This window comes from Trachypithecus francoisi, unplaced genomic scaffold, assembly GCF_009764315.1.
Source record: "Trachypithecus francoisi isolate TF-2019V2 unplaced genomic scaffold, Tfra_2.0 Lachesis_group1, whole genome shotgun sequence".
In the NCBI taxonomy this organism is placed as follows: Eukaryota; Metazoa; Chordata; class Mammalia; order Primates; family Cercopithecidae; genus Trachypithecus; species Trachypithecus francoisi.
In genome coordinates, this window is record NW_022681454.1 from 101,794,328 (window position 1) to 101,814,560 (window position 20,233).

The 20,233-nt window shown below is 38.9% G+C and overlaps 1 protein-coding gene across 2 annotated transcripts in view; it reads right to left on the reverse strand.

The window, feature by feature from the left end:
- Nucleotides 1-19,990: 19,990 nt before the first annotated feature.
- Nucleotides 19,991-20,233, reverse strand: part of PPA2 (inorganic pyrophosphatase 2) — a 113,720-nt gene continuing 113,477 nt past the window's right edge. For both annotated transcript variants that reach the window (XM_033214914.1, XM_033214913.1), the window contains one exon: nucleotides 19,991-20,192. In XM_033214914.1, coding sequence (XP_033070805.1) covers nucleotides 20,164-20,192 — 29 coding nt within the window. In that variant the 3' untranslated portion in view covers nucleotides 19,991-20,163. The remainder of the gene's footprint in view (nucleotides 20,193-20,233) is intronic.

A 20,233-nucleotide genomic window follows, 5' to 3' on the forward strand; every position in this document is an offset into this window, starting at 1 on the left:
TAGGTATGACATGACTGATGTTTCTATGAGCTTCCTTCTCTGATGACAGGTGCAGCAAAATATGGTTTCAAAGATTAAGCCAATGAGATTTTATGGCCTTTGTCCATCAACCCTGTTATTTCACAGACTATTTTAGAGCTGTGTATCAGGTAGACACTATTCTAGATGCTTCCCATACATTATCTCATTTGATCCTCATATTGTTCCTAACAAGTCAAGTTTCAATTATAGAGATGCGTATCACTTTTTCTTTATTCCCACCTTATCATCACGTTCCAGGAAGGGGTAGATCTTCATACGACAAGACCCCGATCCACCAGGTCACAGTTGACTAGCCCAGAGGTCGACACCTAATATCAAGTAAACTATGCTAATCAAATTCATATTTGTAGGAATTTGCAGCTGGATATATAAAATATTAAAACCAATAAATGCTGTAATACAGAGGCTATATTTGATCTGTTTGTAAGTCTTTAGAGAGAATAAAAAACGATGTAGAGACAAAAGACCATTTGGCTCTAAGACAAACTCACTCAGTACTCACTGATGCCTATGTTTCAATTCCTAGATTGACTTGTTTCTGAGGCCTACCACATTTCATGTCCTTGGGGGTTCATAAGGCACCTTGTATCTTTATAATTATTTCTCCTTTCTTCTTAAATTACCTTGAATAGATAAGGTCATCTACTGAACACATTGAATACAACCCAATGGTCTCGAAGAGAGTATTCTTATCCTCATTTTATAGATGAGGAAACATACTAAGAGAGTTTAAGCAAGTTACCCAAGATCATGCAGATAGGAAAAAGTGGAATTCAAGTCCAAGTCTACATGACTCCAAAGTTTGTGCATTTCACCACTAGATTAATTTAGATCCAAAAATTATTATATACCTTGCTGTCTGTTAAAGCTGTCTAAATCTAAGCTAGAGGCTTTGATTTACAGAAGTTATTGCCATGTCTCCTTAGAGTTTAATACTCAAAACAACTGCTCATTGTAAACAGACAGACATAGAGTATCCATATTTTCATCTACATCATTAAGTTTAGGGAAGTGAAACTTCCTGCTTTCTAGCTAAGTTGGCCTTCTTTCAAGGACTCCAGTTCTAATTGCTTTTGCAGAACATTTCTACTATGTTAGACTCATCTGCTCCCAAGGAAAAATTTGATTTTTTTCTGGTCAATTTGCCATGCACAATTTGTCATCACTAGACCATTCCTATTGTTTATCTTTATGGATGGTTTCCCAGATGAAATTGACATTTTTTTTTCTCTTTCTAACTAGCCATGAGGCTAGAGTTACTCGTGTAACTCTTCAACAGCTCAGCTCTGGAGTTTAGTTATTAGCCTTCCTTTGTGGAGAAAAACCCCACTTAAGCAATCCTATTACCATTTCTTAGCTGTTTTGGTTTTTGTCCTGGGAGGTGGGGCCTCACCACTGTATCATCCTACATAACTGCTTAGCTTATAAGAATCTGGACTTGGGCCACTCTGATTCAATGATTATGATAATGGTTTAGGTTAAGACTTTTTTTTTGTAGTTCAAGCAAAAAACCATCAGGTTATAAATCCACCAATTTTGGTTACTTTAAATTTGTTATAAATCCACCAATTTTGGTTACTTTAAATTTGTTATACCCATAACATTATAACATCAACAAGAATTGGTAAAAATCATCCAGATGTCCACCACTCCAAGAAATCACTTTCATTAGTTTTCCTGTATTATTTTGTGTTCTGTTTGTAGACGTGTATACATTTTACCTAGTTTTAATCATAACAGATGGTACTTTTAGTTAGCGTTCCTTCATACAATTTGTCAGGAATCACTTTTTTGAACTGCTAATTCTTTTAAATTATTGTTTGAGTAGCCACATTCAACCATGTCAGATGTTAAACTTTTAGTTTTTCCAGTTACTTCTTTAAACAATGCTAAATCTGGTAACCTAGCCTTTGAGGTGACAAGCTCATGCTTATACCCCCTCACCATGAGTGTTGACAACCATTGGCCACATGTAAGCAAAAACTAAACTGGCAGCAGGAGAGCTCATCCCAGGATGTTGCCAGTTTTTCATTTGCCTGGCAGGGGATCAGTATGCACCCATCTCTTCCTTGGCAGTAATCTAGGCAGATTTGGAAGGTTTTCATCATACTTAACTTGGGGTTCAAAAGCAACAACAACAAAAAAGCAGCTAGGGATCACTGCAATAACGCATTTCATACTAAGGGCAATACAGGTCAGTAGGTGACATGCAGTACCAATTGAAACTAGTGTTTTCCGTAAGCACTCAAAGTTGTATGCCTCTGTCTTCTCTCCAAATAGGTCCCAAATATGTTACAGAAAAATCTAGGATGGTATTTTCTCCCTTTGACCACAGCTGTGACTCAGAGGGACTTGAGGTCTTTCTGGTACTATTAGTGATCATTTTTGAATTTTTCTCCTCTGGACCCTCAGTCAGTGCTTCTAGAACTGTGTGCCTCTTTTGGCTACTGTAAAAGGCACAGTGATTTAAGCCTGGAGAAATGTAAATCTGGACAACCAACAACCTCCCATCTATCCTTCAAACACATATACACACACTTTTTACACATATCGGTTCATTTTCTTATCAAACACAAATACATGGAACAACACAGTAACAAGAAAAGCAAAGAGACCGGGGTAGATAAGAGGTAATCTACATTTCCTAAGGTGTTTATACTGACCATTCCTCAGCCTTAGCTTTACAGGGGGATTCTCTCTTAAGCCAGGTTGCAGTGCTATGCAATTTGCTACTGTGTTACTCAGTTTCCAAAAGCCACAATCTATTCAGTTCACCTGTTCTGAATCTTTCTTGATTCTCAGAGAAGGCTGTCTCTGATGAGCTCCATCCTTCTGGATCACACTTCCTTCTGATATGGGGTCTCTCTCTTCTGTGAAGGTCTCTATTCTAGTCTTCGTGAAGCAGCCTGACGTACCCTTCTTTCTCTGCGTTTTTCAAATGGCCACAGTGATGTCACTCTCAGCTGTTTCTAAGCTGGTTGCTAACCTCAAGACTAAGGAAATGACTCAGCTGGAATCAGTAACCTTGTCTTTAAATGGTCAGACTATTTTGAACCACCACCACCATAGACTTAATGAAGTCAACCCATTTACCAGACAGGTATACATTAAACACAGGCATACTAAACATGTATTCTGAGTAAAAGAGACTTATAAAAGATGGAACATTGCTTGCCAAGATTCAAAAAAGTTTTAACTTTGAAATTTCATTAAAGTTAGTCTGTTGAGAATGGTAGACATTTTTAAAGCTACTAGTGAACTCCCAAAACTCAATTCAGCAGGCTTTCCTCTGACCTCATCTTCCTTGACCACTAGGCCCTAGAGTCCAAAGGCTGGAGGGGCTGAAGTTCTGATGCCCAAAAGAAGGAGACGAAGGGTGTCCCAGCTCCAGGAGAGACAGGAGAGGAGAGAGAGAGAAAGAGACTAGCATTCAACACAATTGTCCTTCTAACCTTCCATTCCTATCCTGGCTTCTCTGACATCCACAATGCCAAGTTAGTTTTGCTCTCATTCCTTTCCTGTTCCCTCAGGTAGTTTATTCATGCCAAGTGCCTGCAGTTATCACCTGCATGTGGTTTCTTGGTATTAGTTGGGAGTTGCAAGTAATAGAAACCTAACTTGAACTAGCATACATTTTACAAAGATATTTAAGGATCTTAGGCAAGAATGAAGCTGCCTAAATAAGGAATACTTGGGATCAGAGACTCAAACATGTGAGTTTTCTACCAATTTTGTTTTCTTTTTCTGTATGACTGTCGCATTTTCCTGTGTGCAGACCATTTTGAATTTATATCTCTTTTGTTCTAGAGAGCTGGAAGACTGGGTTGTAATGTGTTGGTCTCAATTCCAGATTTCTAAGTAAGGCTATTGATTGACTCAGTTTAGGCTCAGGTCTCAAATAAATCAATTTCAGCAGGCAGTACAGTCAAGGGAAAAGGTTAGGTGATCACCTTGGATCAATCAACCATGGCTGGGTGGTCATAAGAACATGGCGTCTCTAATGTCACCTCCAGACTTAGCCTCCCATCTGAGCACATAAAGAATTTGCTAGATATTGTCACATGCTGCCATCTGCAATTTAAGCCTGAAACTGATCTCATAATTTCCCACCCAAACTATAGGCCACCTTTACTATTTGTGAATGAATAGTATCATCATTCTGTCATCATCCTTGGCCCAAACCTTGGATCATCCTGCCCCATCTCCTTCTCTTCTGAGTACAGTCACCAATTTGTAAAATAGTAATGATTAATATTTAGTGAATATTTACTGTATACCACTAAATGATATATGTATTATCTCCTTTAATTCTCAAATAAACTCCTGAGATAGATTCTATAGGTAAAGCCATTTTTACAGTTTAAGAAACTAAAAAAGTTAGCTTGCTCAAGATCATACAACTACAAAGTAATGGGACTTAGGAGTCAATTTAAGTCCATTCAAACTCTGAGCCAAAGCTTTTGTTTTGTTTTGTTTTTTGAGACCAGGTCTCACTCTGTTGCCCAGACTGGAGTGCAGTGGCTTGGTATTGGCTCACTGCAACCTCCCCCTCCCGAGTTCAAGTGATCTCCTACCTCAGCCTCCCAAGTAGCTGGGACTACAGGTGTATGCCAAGACTCCTGGCTATTTTTTATTTTTTATTTTGTATTTTTAGTAGAGACACACTTTCAACAGTTGGCAAGGCTGGTCTCGAACTCCTGACTTCAGGTGATCTGCCAGCCTCAGCTTCCCAAAGTGTTAGGATTACAGGTGTGAGCCACAGTGCCCGACCTAAGTCAAAGCTTTTAACAATCATGCGATACTGTCTTATCACTTCTCAAACATTTTTGTTACATAATATTTCTGTTATCTCATACCCTACAAATCCCTCCCCAATCAGCTTGTACACCCACACAAACAGCCCTGGCACTGCCATTCCCCTACAGCTGGAAAGCTAGAGTCCAGTGTGAATAGTCCAGACTTTTTCAAGGGTTGCAGTGCTATGTTCCTTGACGTTATATGTTAATTTTTAAAACAATGTGTTCATTTTTTTCTTTTTTTTTTTTTGAAACAAGTCTCACACCCATCACCCAGGCTGGAGTGCAGTGGTGTGATCATGGTTCACTGCAGCCTCAACTTCCTGGGCTCAGGTGATTCTCCCTCCTCAGCCTCTCGAGTAGCTGGGACTACAGGCACATGCCACCACTCCCAGCTAAATTTTGTATGTTTTTGTAGAGACAGGATTTCACCACGTTGCCTAGGCTGGTCTTAAACTTCTGGGCTCAAGCAATCCTCCTGCCTTGGCTTTCAAAAGTGTTAGTATTACAGGCATGAGTCACGGTGCTCTGCCAGGTTTTTTTCTTTTCTTTTCTTTTTTCTTTTTATTTTTTAAAGCAGTGAAGTGTATTAGCATGTTCTATTTCTCTTTAAATCATTCATTCTTCTGTTATCTTCTATATTTTTCATGACTCACTGGACACCTGCAAAAATTCCAAAGCATAAAATGCTTTCGATGGATATAGCCACTTACTGTTGGCCTATGTGTTGAATATATCATATTTTCTTTGACTAGATGCCCCTCACTGTTAAGACTATTCCTAGGAAAGACTTTCTCATAATGTGCATCAATTTTCAAGTCTGGTGAACCTTGCAACTCCTCCACTAGGGCACATTTTCCCTTGGAACATGGCAGTGTAGATCTCCTCTCACATATAACCATTTGCTGGCCTATGTTGAATTTCTATTGCTTATGGTTAGTAGTTATAGTAGGGGGACTTCAAAATGTTGCCCAATGACCCTCTCCTCCTGATCTTCACTCCTTTGTTTAATCCCTTCTCTCAAGTTTAGATTGAACCTCATGGCTTGCTTCTACACAATAGGATACAGGAAAGTTGATGGATGTCACTTCCAAGAGTGATTACAAAAAATGGTGACTGCTGTCTTGCTAGGAGACTCTATTTCATTGTTGGCTTGTACACTTTGATGAATCAAGTTGCTATGTTAAAGAGGCACATATAGTAAGGGGATGAGCAAGAAGCCAAATCTTCCTATCCACCAGTGTAAGCTTGGAAGCAAATCCTTCCCCAGTAAAGACTTGAGATGACCTTGGAAATATGAAACACTGTTAGGCCCTTCCTGGATTCCTTGACCCACAGAAATTGTGAGATAATGTTTCTTGTCTTAAGCCACTAGGTTTTATGGATTTTTACTCAGAAACAGATTAATAATATAACAAAATTCAAAACATCAACCTTTCCTGTATTAAACTGATGTAATCATATATTTGACTTTTTGGGAAAAATTATTTTTACAACTGTTTAACTTCTATTTGAGTCACACAATAAGCTATTTTTGTCCATCCTTAGAGTGTTTCCAGTTGATGACTTCCATTATCCTATGCTAGGAACAGGGAAAGAGGTAAATGCAAACATGTGGCTCCTTTTCTCTTAACATTCCAACATTTGAGAAGGTGCGCAAGTACACTTCCAACACAATTATGTGAGCCTTTCAATATGACTTCTTGCCAATCCAAGGTCCTTCAACTAACATTCTTTCTAACGTCAATTTCTTCATGTAATATTCTTCCTACTAAATACTAAACACACCTAAAAATTTAAATTTCAAAACTTAAAAATATAGCATATTAGTTTAGAAAATTAATGAGAACAGTAGGGAAAAATATCTTTATAATCTGAAATGATTCCAAAATTAATTCCAAAGTGCATACAATTCAGGCTACCAAATAACCTATTAGTTATCAGTTGTAGTGAATAAATTACCAATGCCTTTTTATGATGTGATGACAACTTTGGCTTTAGTGACCATATTCTCTGTGATAACAAAGAGCAAAGGGGCACCCACTACCTGTTTCCTTAGATGTAAAGTGTTGTACTCCTATTTTCACAAATTACAGAAAGATAATTGTTTTTGTTAATTATTTTCTTGGGAACAGAAATTTTACACTGATCCTGCCATCAAAGATTTGTATTCTACATAAAGCCAAATCTACATAAATAGCCAAATTTCTGTTTGTGGAGAAAATAAACAAATATTTACTGTTTCTCCCTTTTTTCTCCAAGAAGCACCACCTTAAGCCACATATATCTGTGCACCCCCATAAACCATCAAGTGTAATATTAGCCAGTTAGATGATCATATTTAGGGGAGAAAAAAGGGTCAGAAGCCAAATAGCATCTGCATGTAAAAAGTACTTTATTTCTCCAAAAAATAAGAAATCTAACTTTAAACTGCATTTTAAAACCAGATACCTTTTAGTGTGCATGCAGGTTTCACTAAATAATTCTTTGTCTCATCACCCCAAGCATCCAACCCTGAGACCAACTCTTAACATTCCTCATAAAATATGTTCCTTGTAATAAATTGCAAAAAGCTTTCATGGGATGGACAATTGGTTAGAGAGGATGAATCTAATCTGTGCCACAGAGTATTTGGCCAACATCAATTCCAGCTCCCACACCACCTGTTATCTTTGGAATTCTGTCTCTGTTTTAAATCATTCTTTCAATGCACATTAGAAAGAAGCACTAAGGAGTGGCAAACCTAATTTGTTGCACTTTTTGTTTTATACCATGGGAAAATATCTACACAAACAGATGCTAATATAAAGACAGTATTTTTTAATAGAATGGATGGTTTATGTTCCTCCCGTTTGCTCAAACTACTAACACATCATTAACATTCAACACTGAAAAACTTAGATTGACACACACTTTTATTGTCCAACAAAAGTGTTAAGGGAAAGACAGCCACAGATTTGCATTCATCTCTTTCCTGTTCCCAGCATAGGATACTAGGAGACACAGATTGGAAGCATTCTAAGGATGAGCAAAAAGAGCTTACTGTCGGACTCATACATAATAATTAAACATAATTTTGCCCAAAAGAGTTGCTGTGAGTCAATCACAAGTAATATTTTAAAATTTAAAATGTTAAATCACACAGTATTCTTGAATTTACATTTGATCTTTAATTCATAGTCACATTTACAAGCAATATTATCAGGTTGGGCAGTGGTAAAAATCAAATTATGGTTTGAGAGTCTACCAACTTCTTATTACAAAAAAAGATCTCTGTATGAAGAATATTATTTTGTATTAAAACTATCAGTTTTAAACAGCTGCCAGTTGGAAAGAAATTTACAACAAAGAATGGTAAATGATGTATATCTTCTTTTCCTTAGTCAGGACAGCACAATTATTTTTAACCACATACAGTATGAAGGGGCAAATAATTATGTTTCTACATTAAAGGAGGCAAAGTACACAAGAAAGTATGACAAAAAGCAAAGGCAAAAATAAAACAAGTTTGGATTAAGATCTGGTTTCAAGCCAGTCCCCATCACTTGCTAGTCATGTGGCTTTAAAAATCCTCTGTAGATTCTACATTCCTCCTCCAATAAGCAATATTCTTTCCAGTTCAAAAAGTTCTATATTCTAAATCCCCTTCAGATTCAGAAAAGCAACCTACAGTCTATAGCTTTGTACTTTCTGCAGATTCTGTATTAAATAAAATCTATTTGTAAATGGTTAAGTATATTCTAGAGACAAATTAACAGACATTAATGTAAATTGCATTTTTAGGGGAGAAAAAAGGGTCAGAAGCCAAATAGCATCTGCATGTAAAAAGTACTTTATTTCTCCAAAAAATAAGAAATCTAACTTTAAACTGCATTTTGTGCATTTCTGTACTTTGTTTTGTGGGGCAGAATACAAGCTGGAGTAGGTATTGATAAAAATGAAATTATGGTTTGAGAGCCTACCAAGAGTTCTAAAATCTTAATAAATTAAGAGTAAAACTGTTCTTAAAAAACTAAAGAAAATGAGAATTCAGAGGAATGACATGTGATATTATAGAAGGAAAAGGAAAAAAAATTAACTTTTCTTTGAGAAAAATATCCCCTAAAACATAGTAGTTTCAAGTAAGTGGGGTTTTAAGTGCCACAGGTGGCCTTTAAACTATTTTTCATGAGAGTTTATCAACTGAACTAATTTATATTACATCCAGGTGGATTATGTTTTTCTCATTTTCACTATATATTATTCTTATTTGTCCTACCACTCTCTTCACATTATTTAGGTCTTCTATCACTGTGGTCAAATCGTGGTATTTCTAATCAGAAAATCAAAATATGTTACTGCTACTTTCAAGTTCAGGAGGTCAATTTTCAAACATGGAAGTGAGAGGTGAAGCCAGCTGGGCTTCTGGGTTGGGTGGGGACTTGGAGAACTTTTCTGTCTAGCTGAAGGATTGTAAACACACTAATCAGTGCTGTGTCTAACTAAAGGTTTGTAAAGGCATCAATCAGTGCTCTGTAAAAATACACCAATCAGCACTCTGTGTCTAGCTAAAGGTTTGTAAATGCACCAATCAGCACTCTGTAAAAATGGACCAATCAGCAGGACGTGGGTGGGGCCAAATAAGGGAATAAAAACTGGCCGCTGGAACCATGAGCGGCAACCTGCTCAGGTCCCCTTCCAGGGTATGCAAGCTTGGTTTTTTCGCTCTTCACAATAAATCTTGCTGCTGCTCACTCTTTGGGTCCGCACTACCTTTATAAGCTGTAACACTCACTGCGAAGGTCTGCGGCTTCCCTCCTGAAGTCAGCGAGACCGTGAACCCACTAGGAGGAACAAACAACTCTGGATACGCCACTTTTAAGAGCTGTAACACTCACTGCGAAGGTCTGTGGCTTCACTCCTGAAGTCAGTGAGACCATGAACCCACTGGAAGGAAGAAACTCTGGACACATCTGAACATCTGAAGGAACAAACTCCAGACACACCATCTTTAAGAAGTGTAACACTCACCGTGGGGGTCCGTGGCTTCATTCTTGAAGTCAGACCAAGAACCCACCGGAAGGAATAAATTCCAGACACAGAAGTTAGTATCAGTAATTACACAAAAACCCATATAAGAAGTCACTTTGGAACAAGATTTTTAGCCTTTGAGCCCTGAGTCTATTTTTATTGTTAAGTATTTCATGTTTATTTTTTTCTCATCCTCTACAAAAAAGCAGTAGTAAACACGTGATGACCAGCCCTTTGTCAGTTAAACTTTTTCCCCAGGGGCATTAGAGGAATTTTGTATGAGAACTCTCAAAATGCCTTACATACTACTGTGACTAAGATGTTACCCAGAGAATCTTACTTTCTGGATATCATTTATTTACTTGGGGGGGAAAAAAAGCAACCCATAACTGGTAACACGAATTATTGTTTCAGAAAACACAAAATATTCTAGGCTGCATTAAAAGGTATGTAGAATGCATAAAGAATGAGCTATTGGTTTTTGTTTTGACATTAGGCAGATGTTTACTATATTCATTTGGAGGCTCCATAGCAAATAACATAATAAAATATTTGACTTTAAGTAAAAATCTCAATGATGAGTAGAATTTTAGGAGGCAAGAATTATGCAAAAAGTTAATTCATTATAAAATTTATTTCTATTTTGAAAAGAATAAATTTATTACTTTTTATACCTTAAGATTTACAAGGAGCTCTCTGAATACAATGATCAAGTACATATATGTTAAAAAGAAGCTAAATTTTAAAAACCTGGTATTTAAGTTAGATATGTTAAGTCTCCTTTTTTGGAGATCCTTAAAATAAATATATTCTTATATTTCAAAGATATTACATGGGCTTTTGAAACAGAGCAGAGAGACACCCCTCCAAATGCTTTCAAATGCAGTATTAGAATGCTGACAAGGGCCGGGCGCGGTGGCTCAAGCCTGTAATCCCAGCACTTTGGGAGGCCGAGACGGGCGGATCACAAGGTCAGGAGATCGAGACCATCCTGGCTAATACGGTGAAACCCCGTCTCTACTAAAAAATACAAAAAACTAGCCGGGCGAGGTGGCGGGCGCCTGTAGTCCCAGCTACTCGGGAGGCTGAGGCAGGAGAATGGCGTAAACCCGGGGGGCGGAGCTTGCAGTGAGCTGAGATCTGGCCACTGCACTCCAGCCTGGGCGACAGAGCGAGACTCCGTCTCAAAAAAAAAAAAAAAGAATGCTGACAAGATGCAGAAGGCCTGATTTCCAGGAATCCACTTAACTTCTCTCTAAACTTTACTCAATGTAATAAGTAAAATGGAAAGAATATTTGTCTTCCTCACAGGATGTTGTATATATTAAATTCAATAAACATGAACTGTTAATGTGCAAAACAATAATGCAAACATTGTCATAAAACAATCTCTGCTCTCAGTGAGTTTATAATCTAGTAAAAGAGACAATAGAAACAATTTTAATACAAATCAGAATGACCTAAAGACTATAATGGAGGAATAAATAAATAGTGCTATTCACCTCTCACAGAAAAGAAAATAACTGATTTTAATGTGAAGGGTTGGGGACAGAAAAGGCTGCATTTGAGCTGGACTTTGAGGATAAGTAGTATGAGGATATGTAGTAGCTCAAGAATCAACACGGTAAGAGTGAAAGGGACATTAATTCTTCAATCAAAAGCCAGAGCTCTGTTCTGCTTCTGCCTCTACCACTCACTAGAAACTAGCAGGAATCCCTTGCACAGAAGAGGCCATGAGCATGTGGTCTTGTCTGAGTTGCTGTTGTTCACACAGGAAGGGACAGCTCAGTCTACCTGCTGATTTCACAGTGGGCTTAGCTGTTTCTGTCCACCTGTGGACCGAATGCTCCTGATGCATGAGATTCTGGCCTGAATCCTAGGATTCATGTTCTACTCTCCAACTGGGGAGAATTCCTGCATTAGGATGGTAATCCCTGGTCTTGCCAACTACTAAGTTCTCCTAGTAGAAGACTACAGATGTAAATCAGCCATCCAATTTTAGCTGCTTTAATTAGGTAAGACTCACTGTTTGGCATTCTGCATGATTTCTTTCAAAACCGTACTGGTATTACTATTTAGCCATTTTCAATTTACAGTGTTTTTAAAAGCTTAAACATTTTTATCTTATTTTCATTTTTAACTTTTAAAGAGAACAACAAGCAATAACATAATAGGGGGAGTCCTACAGCTAGTCCTGCTGCAAGCAGGGAAAATTAGTATATTCCCACCCTGGCTTCCTTAGTTAGCCTGGCATAATATTTTCAGGGCTCAGGTTTAGATTTCTGACTTGAAAGTGGGCTAATCTCTTTAAACTTGGATCCAGTATTCAGGATCCAAACTTTGCACCTAGAACTAAGGAATACCATTATAACTGATAAAAAACATTAAGATCAGTGGATAAGTTGGCAAAGAAAAGACAAAGGACATTCATAGAAGACACTATGATTAGTAAATATGTAGGGAAAAATTAAACCTACTATGAACACTATAACAATAATAAAATATTCTATCCTAGGAAGAACAGGAGAGAAGAAAATAGAAATCTCATATATTGCTGGTGACAATATAAGTTGGAATAACCCTTGTAAAATTCTATTTGTCTATAAAATGTTTTCTTTATATTTCCACCTTAGGAAATTTATAGAAATCTCATAGTCTTCTCGTTTCCATCCCTGCTCCTGCCCCCAGCACAATCAGTTTTCAATAGCACAGTGGGAATGATCTGCTTCTTTGTTCAAGACCCTCCAGTGGCTTCTCATTTTACCAGGGTAAAAGGGCAAGTCCTTAGATGATCCATAGGCCCCACGTGATTTCTCTGCTCCCTCTGGGGCCTCATCTCTGCTCCTCTTCCCTGCTCCCTATATTCCGGCCACACAAGCCTCCTTGCTGTTCTTGGAACAAGCCAGCCGCACTTCTGCCTTAAGACTTTTGTTCTTAGCATTTGCTACTTCAATGCTCTGGACCCACATGGGCTCACTCTTGTTTCTCTTCACCACTTTGCTCAGTTGTCATCTTCCCAGTGAGGCCTGCCTTGACCTACTCAATTCAAAATGTCAATTTGCTACTCTTATCCCTAGATTCCCAATTTCTCCTTACTCTGTTCTTCCTTTTACATATTAGACAAATTTTTTTTTTTTTTTTTTGAGACGGAGTCTCGCTCTGTCGCCCGGGCTGGAGTGCAGTGGCCAGATCTCAGCTCACTGCAAGCTCCGCCTCCCGGGTTTACGCTATTCTCTCGCCTCAGCCTCCCGAGTAGCTGGGACTACAGGCGCCCGCCATCTCGCCCGGCTAATTTTTTGTATTTTTTTAGTAGAGACGGGGTTTCACCGTGTTAGCCAGGATGGTCTCGATCTCCTGACCTCGTGATCCGCCCGTCTCGGCCTCCCAAAGTGCTGGGATTACAGGCTTGAGCCACCGCACCCGGCCTAGACAAATTATTTATTATGTTTATGATCTGTCTTCCCCACACAAAATGCAAGTTTTACAACAGCAGGGATTTTGTCTGTTTTGTACTCATGTATGCTAAAAACTTAAAATAATAGCACCTGGCACATACACATAGGCAGTCAATAAGTAATGGCTGAATGAATTTTAGAAAAACATAAATGAGAAATCATGTCTGAAAACAGCAGACTTGTTAATTAAAATCATTGTAATGGCATGGCTTCTGGATAGATCCCTTTTATCTTTCCGCCTGATTCAATCTTTTGCAGCCAGGTACTCAAAAGAGGCGAAAGAGCCCCAACTATCTATGTATTGGGTATTCTTGAATGGAGAAGCGACATTGACATTATTCCTCTCAGGGTGAACAAGGATCCTTTTAGAGTCTTGTTTACTACCCATATTGTAGAGGGCATAATTTGAGAAGTGGAGTCTGGTCTTAACAGGTCATCAGAACAGGGTAAATGTCAGGTCAACCACAGAAACCTTGATCTGTGGCTACGGCTCACACATTTTAGAAAGCTCTTCTATCTTCTGTGGCTACCACTTTCCCCTCCCACCCTTGTTAGAGCAGAGCTGCTTCTTCACTATTCTAACTCCTCCAAGGCTGTCACATCAGAAGCAGAGGCTTATCTCTCATTGTGTCCTAGGAAGACATAAGTCTAGGTGTGGGGCTGATAGGGAGCCCAATTATTATGCGCTTACTTTATCTAACACAGTTTGCTAACTTAGAAAACAAGTTATTCTCATCAAGTAAATTTTTAAGTTCTAACCCAAACCACATTTAATGTTTAGTACTAAACTTAGTGTAACTTTTATTCCCTCCGTCTTTTTTTTTTTTCTAACAGGAGGTAATAATAACATTCTGTGTATGAATCCACTACACAGGCAGACACCTCATTTTCTTTCTCCTTTTCTTGGTGGGGAGATAAACTCAAACAGAACATTAACACTGAAAAATTCCCAATATGATCTATCCTGTGAATATCTAAGTCTAATCTAAGACTCATGGAGGAAATGAAAAATGCTTGTGGCTCTACCCCAGAAATTCTGATGAATAGATCTTTAGAGAACACCAGGAATTTGTTCTTTAAGAAGCATTCTTGGTGATTTTGATGCTGGTGTTTCACAGAGCCCACTGGCAAAACAGAATATGGAAAGAAGGATGAAAATAATAGAAGTCAACTGGAATTTAAAGATTTGATTCACCATGTAAGACATTATAAAACAGCGTAATAAGTAAAGATAAACTAGCAGTGGCAAGACGTACCTTGACCTATGGCAAGACAATGAAGCCCCTTATGAAACTAAATCATCATATTGTTAATAAGCATATAAGCTGCTAAAAATGCATGTAGTCATTGTTGGAGGAACAGACTTTAGGCACTCCTCAGTAGACTGAAAAAATGCTACTAAATATATCATATGTGAAATGTTTGTCTTATGTGAAAAATAAATGAAAGCTCATAAAAACTTCAGATATTTGTAATTATAGCAAGTTTGAGAATGATTCTTGGATAGCCCACCCCCTTTACTTTTTTACATCCATGGGAACTGGCTGTGGGTATTACCTAAAATTGCATCTATGGATCAATTTTCGTTTCCTAATTTGTTTTAGAAAGTTTTAACAATAATTCGCTTTGTATTTTCCCAGTAGTTTTTCTTTATAAGTATTTAGTGTAATGTCTATTCAATTTGTTTCATGGGATTGGACTGGCAAAAATTAAATTAGCTAGTATGGAAGAAATTCTGAAACAATGATGAAAGAGTCGCATTGTCATCATAACAGTTATGACTATGTAGCAACATAGAAAGATGTTTACAATTTTAAAAATTTCAAAATTATATACCAAGATTATAATTACATAACATCACACACTATGAAGACAATCATTAACTGGGTAATGTAGACAGATCGTATATTAGTTTGTTTCTGTGTTGCTATAAAGAAATACCTGAGGCTGGGTAATTTATAAAGAAAAAAGGTGTATTTTGGCTCACAGTTCTGCAGGCTGTATCAGCACAGTACCGACATCTGCTTGGCTTCTGGTGAGGGCCTTAGGAAGCTTACATTATGGCAGAAGGCAAAAGGGGAGCAGATGTGTCACATGGCAAGAGAGCATGAATGGGAGTTGCCAGGCTCTCTCATGTGAGCTCTCATGTGAGCTACCAAAGTAAGTGATATGGCCTGGCTCTGTGTCCCCACCCAAATCTCATAATGATTTGTAATCCAAGTTGTAATCCCCGTGTGTTGAGGGAGGGGGCTTGTGGGAGGTAATCTGATCATGGAGGTGGTTTTCCCGTGCTGTTCTCCTGGTAATGAGTGAGTTCTCATGAGATCTGATGATTCTATAAGGGGCTTTTCTCCCTTTTGCTCTGCACTTTTCTCTCCTGCTCCCATGTAAAGAAGGATGTGTTTGCTTCCCCTTCTGCCATAATTGTAAGTTTCCTGAGGCCTCCCTAGTCATGTGGCACCATGAGTCAACTAAATATCTTTCATTTATAAGTTACCCAGGCTCAGGCAGTTCTTTATAGCAGCATGAGAATGGACTAATACAGTACATTGAGTGGAGTGCTGCTATAAAGATAACCAAAAATGTAGAAGCAACTTTGGAGCTGGGTAACAAGCAGAGGTTCAAAGTTTGGAGGGCTCAGAAGAAGACAGGAAGGTGTGGGAACATTTGGAACTTCCTAGAGACCTGTTGAATGGTTTTGACCAAAATGTTGATAGTGACATGGACAATGAAGTCCAGGCTGAGTTGGTTTCAGATGGAGATGAGTAACTTCTTAGGAACTGGAGCAAAGGTGACTCTTGCTATGCCTTAGCAAAGAGACTGGTGGCATTGTGCCCCTGCCCTAGAGAACTGTAGAACTCTGAACTTGAGAGAGATTTAGGGTATCTGGCAGAAGCAATTTCTAAGTGGCAAAGCATTCAAGAGGGAGCACAACATAAAAGTTTGGAAAATTTGTAGCCTAATGATGCACAAAGAAAAACATTTTCTGGGAAGAAATTCAATCTTGCTGCAGAAATTTGCTTAAGTACAAGAAGACGAATGTTAATCACCAAGACAATGGGGAAAATCTCTCCAGGGCAAGTCAGAGAACTTCACAGCAGCCCCTCCCATCACAGGCCTGGAGGCCTAGAATAAAAAATGGTTTTGTGGGTTGAGCCCAGGCCCCCTTGCACTGTGCAGCCTTGGGACATGGTGCCCTGCATCCCGACTGCTCTAGCCGTGAGTAAAAGGGGCCAAGGTCCAGCTTAGGCCATGGCTTCAGAGGGTGCAAGCCCCAAGCCCTAATGGCTTCCACCTGGTGTTGAGCCTGGGGGTGTACTTCTCAAGAAGTGAGATTTGGGAACCTCAGCCTAGATTTCAGAGGATGTATGGAAATCCCTGGATGTCCAGGCAGAATTTTGCTGCAGGGGCAGAGCCCTCGTGGAGAACCTCTGTTAGGGTAGTACAGAAGGGAAATGTGGGGTTGGAGTCCCCACACAGAGGCCTCACTAGGGCACTGCCTAGTGGAGCTGTGAGAAGAGGGCCACCATCCTCCAGACCCCAGAATGGTAGATCCACCGACAGCTTGCAACCGTGTACATGGAAAAGCCACAGACACTCAATGCCAGCCCATGAAAGCAGCCATGAAGGTGGTTGTACCCTGCAAAGCCACAGGGGTGAAACTGCCCAAGGCCATGGGAGCCCACCTCTTCCATCAGCATCGCCTGGATGTGAGATATGGGGTCTAAGGAGATTATTTTGGAAATTTAAGGCTCAATGACTGCCCTATTGGATTTCGGACATGTATAGGACCTGTAGTGCCTTTATTTTGGACAATTTCTCCCACTTAAAATGGCTGAATTTACCCAATACCTGTACGCCCATTATATCTAGGAAGTAACTAATTTGCTTTTGATTTTACAGGCTCATAGGCAGAAGGGACTCGCCTTGTCTCAGATGAGACTTTGGACTTGGACTTTTGGGTTAATGCTGGAAAGAGTTTTAGACTTTGGGGGACTGTTGGGAAGGCATAATTGTGTTTTGAAATGTGAGAAAGATGAGATTTTGGAGGATCAAGGGGCAGAGTGATATGGTCTGGCTCTGAGTTCCCTCCTAAATCTCATCTTGAATTGTAATCCAAAAGTGTTGGAGAAGAGACCTCATGGGAGGTGATTAGATCATGGTGGCAGTTCCCCTGTGCTGTTCTTGTGATAGTGAGTGAGTTCTCATGAGAGCTTATGATTTTTATAAGGGGATTTTCCCCGCTTTGCTCTGCACTTGTCTCTCCTGCCACCATGTGAAGGACATATTTGTTTCCCTTTCCTCCATAATTGTAAGTTTCCTGAGGTCTCCCCAGCCCTGTGGAACTGAGTCAATTAAACCTCTTTCCTTTATAAATTACCCAGTCTCAGGCAGTTCTTTATAGCAGCATGAAAATGGAATAACAGTGCGAACTTACTCATTACCATAGAGATTACATTTCACCATGAGATTTGGAACAGATAAAACACCTAAACCATATCAAATGGATTTACCTCACTAGCAAGGCTCACTAACTAGGTAGCATCTGAGTACTACTGACTGCTAGAAGGAGAAGGGAAAAATACTAGGTGTGCTTTGTGCCACAAGAGGACCACCAGGCACAGCTTACTTCTTCGAGAGACTAACGTCACATGCCATAAATTCACTATCTATCTTTTGATAATTCCAGCTAACTTTTTACAACTATTGCAATAATAGTACTCTATTCTCTATCTTTCTGTAAGTTTTATTTTCACAATTTAAACACTCAATATATCAAAAAAAGTAAAAAGAATTCGTTCTTCTCTTACACTCTTTCTTGTCCCTCAAAGAGGTTCATACATTACCAAAGACACTTCAAAGAGAATATTTACTCCTGGAATAATCATTTAAACTCTCTGTGCCTGTTTTCTTATCTATAAAATAGAGAAGTGCTCTGTGCTTTGCCTACATTACAAGGCAGTTGTATGTGAGAAACTGCATGCATAGAAGGATGGAAAAACCATAGGATTTACAGCCACAGAGTAATGGGTTCTATCTAATTCTGGCTCTGAAACTGAACTAGTTGTGTGACTTTGGGCTAGTTATATAACTTCTCAAGTACAGGCATATAGGATATATGTACACATAGTATCCAAAACAGTGCTTGATATACAATAGGTGCTCAATAAACAATAACTGTTACATAACAGTCTTTTGTAAACCACAAAACACTTTAAATGCAATTTGTTAATGATGATATATAGAAAAGGGGAGAAAAAGTAGTGAACAAAACTAGTAAGAAAGAAATGCAGTATTCGGAGTGTGAGTATAAGATGTGTTTGAGGAGTGAGTAGCATTGCATAGCTGCAGGATGGGTTTGCTGACAAAAGGAGAGAGTCTGATTTTTATTGTCAAGAATATAGAAAACTATGCATAGAGGGCATTTTGAGAAAAATATAACAAAATAGGATCTATATTGTAAGAAAATCACTGTTTAGAAATGTGGAAGATGGTATGAAGGGAGAAAAACTGGAGGCAAGACAACCACTTGGTTAGGAGGTAAGAGTGCATGATACTGATCTGTGGCAATAGGGATGAGACAGAGGGGCTGGATCTGAGTCACGGAGAAGAGATAGGAGCTCGTTAACAAGAATCTAGTGAAGTAAGGGAAAAATCAACAGAGTAGGGGTGTCAACAAATGAGGACAACAAATAAACATTTAGATCATCTTCATGAGTAAAGAGAAGTTCCATATGATTTCAAGGCTTCAAGTGGAAGATTTCAAGAAAGTCAATTCCATTGTTCAAGAACAAGGAGAAAGGAGCATATGTGCAAGTGAAGATGAATTCAGGTTTGGACAAGAGAAGCCAAAGGCATTTAAACTGATGACCAATAGGTAGACACCAGAAAGAGACCTGGGCTTCTTAGGGAGATTTGGGAGTCATCACTACAGAGGTCACCATCATAGAGGGAGTCGTCACTACAGAGTGACATCCCATAGAGATGATGAGAGTCATCCCCAGAGTCATCACCATAAGCAGAATGAATGAGAATCGAAGAGAGATTAGGATTTCCAAAACAATAAATTACAGGACGGAGCCTTAATAAATGTAACACATTTACATAGGCACTAAAAAGAGTAGAGGTTGACCAAATATTTAAAGCCTCTACCAGCAATGGACTTGAAAGGAATAATACAGTATGAAAATGAAAGTAACAGTTGTCTACACAAATTTTATTAGTGTACTGAATTTGTGATTTTTACATCCAATCTATAGAAATAAAAATTAGTAAAATCAATGGGTTCCTTTAGGTATAGAAACTAGAATTGGTCAACTCAATGCCTCTAAATTTGTGCTATGAAATGAAACAAAATTTTTTTTTTTTTGTGACAGAGTCTCTCTGTCACCCAGGCTGGAGTGCAGTGGCATGATCTCTGCTCACTGCAACCTCTGCCTCCTGGGCTAAAGCAATTCTTCTGCCTCAGCCTCCTGCGTAGCTGGGACTACAGGCATGCACCACCAGGCCCAGCTATTTTTTGTATCTTTAATAGAGATGGGGTTTCAACATATTGGCCAGGTTGGTCTCGAGCTCCTGACCTCGTGATCTGCCCACCCCGGTCTCCCAAAGTGCTGAATTTACAGGCATGAGCCACCACGCCTGGCCAAAATCTTGTTTTTATATCAATAAATGTCCAGAGGATAGTAATTTAAAATTCTTACTGTTTATTTATATATTGCATAGCTCAAAAAGTTTGAAAAACTGAAGTTTTAACAGGAAGTCAGTAAATGCTCATAGATCCCCTTAGCACTTGGGGAAAAAGAGCCTTGGAGTCCTTAGAGATAGGAATCTTGACAGCAGAATTTCAGATGTTTCAATCACTTGCCAAGGAAGTGCCATACTTGCTCTGCATTTAAAATGGGGAAAGAGGGTATTGGGGAAGGGATA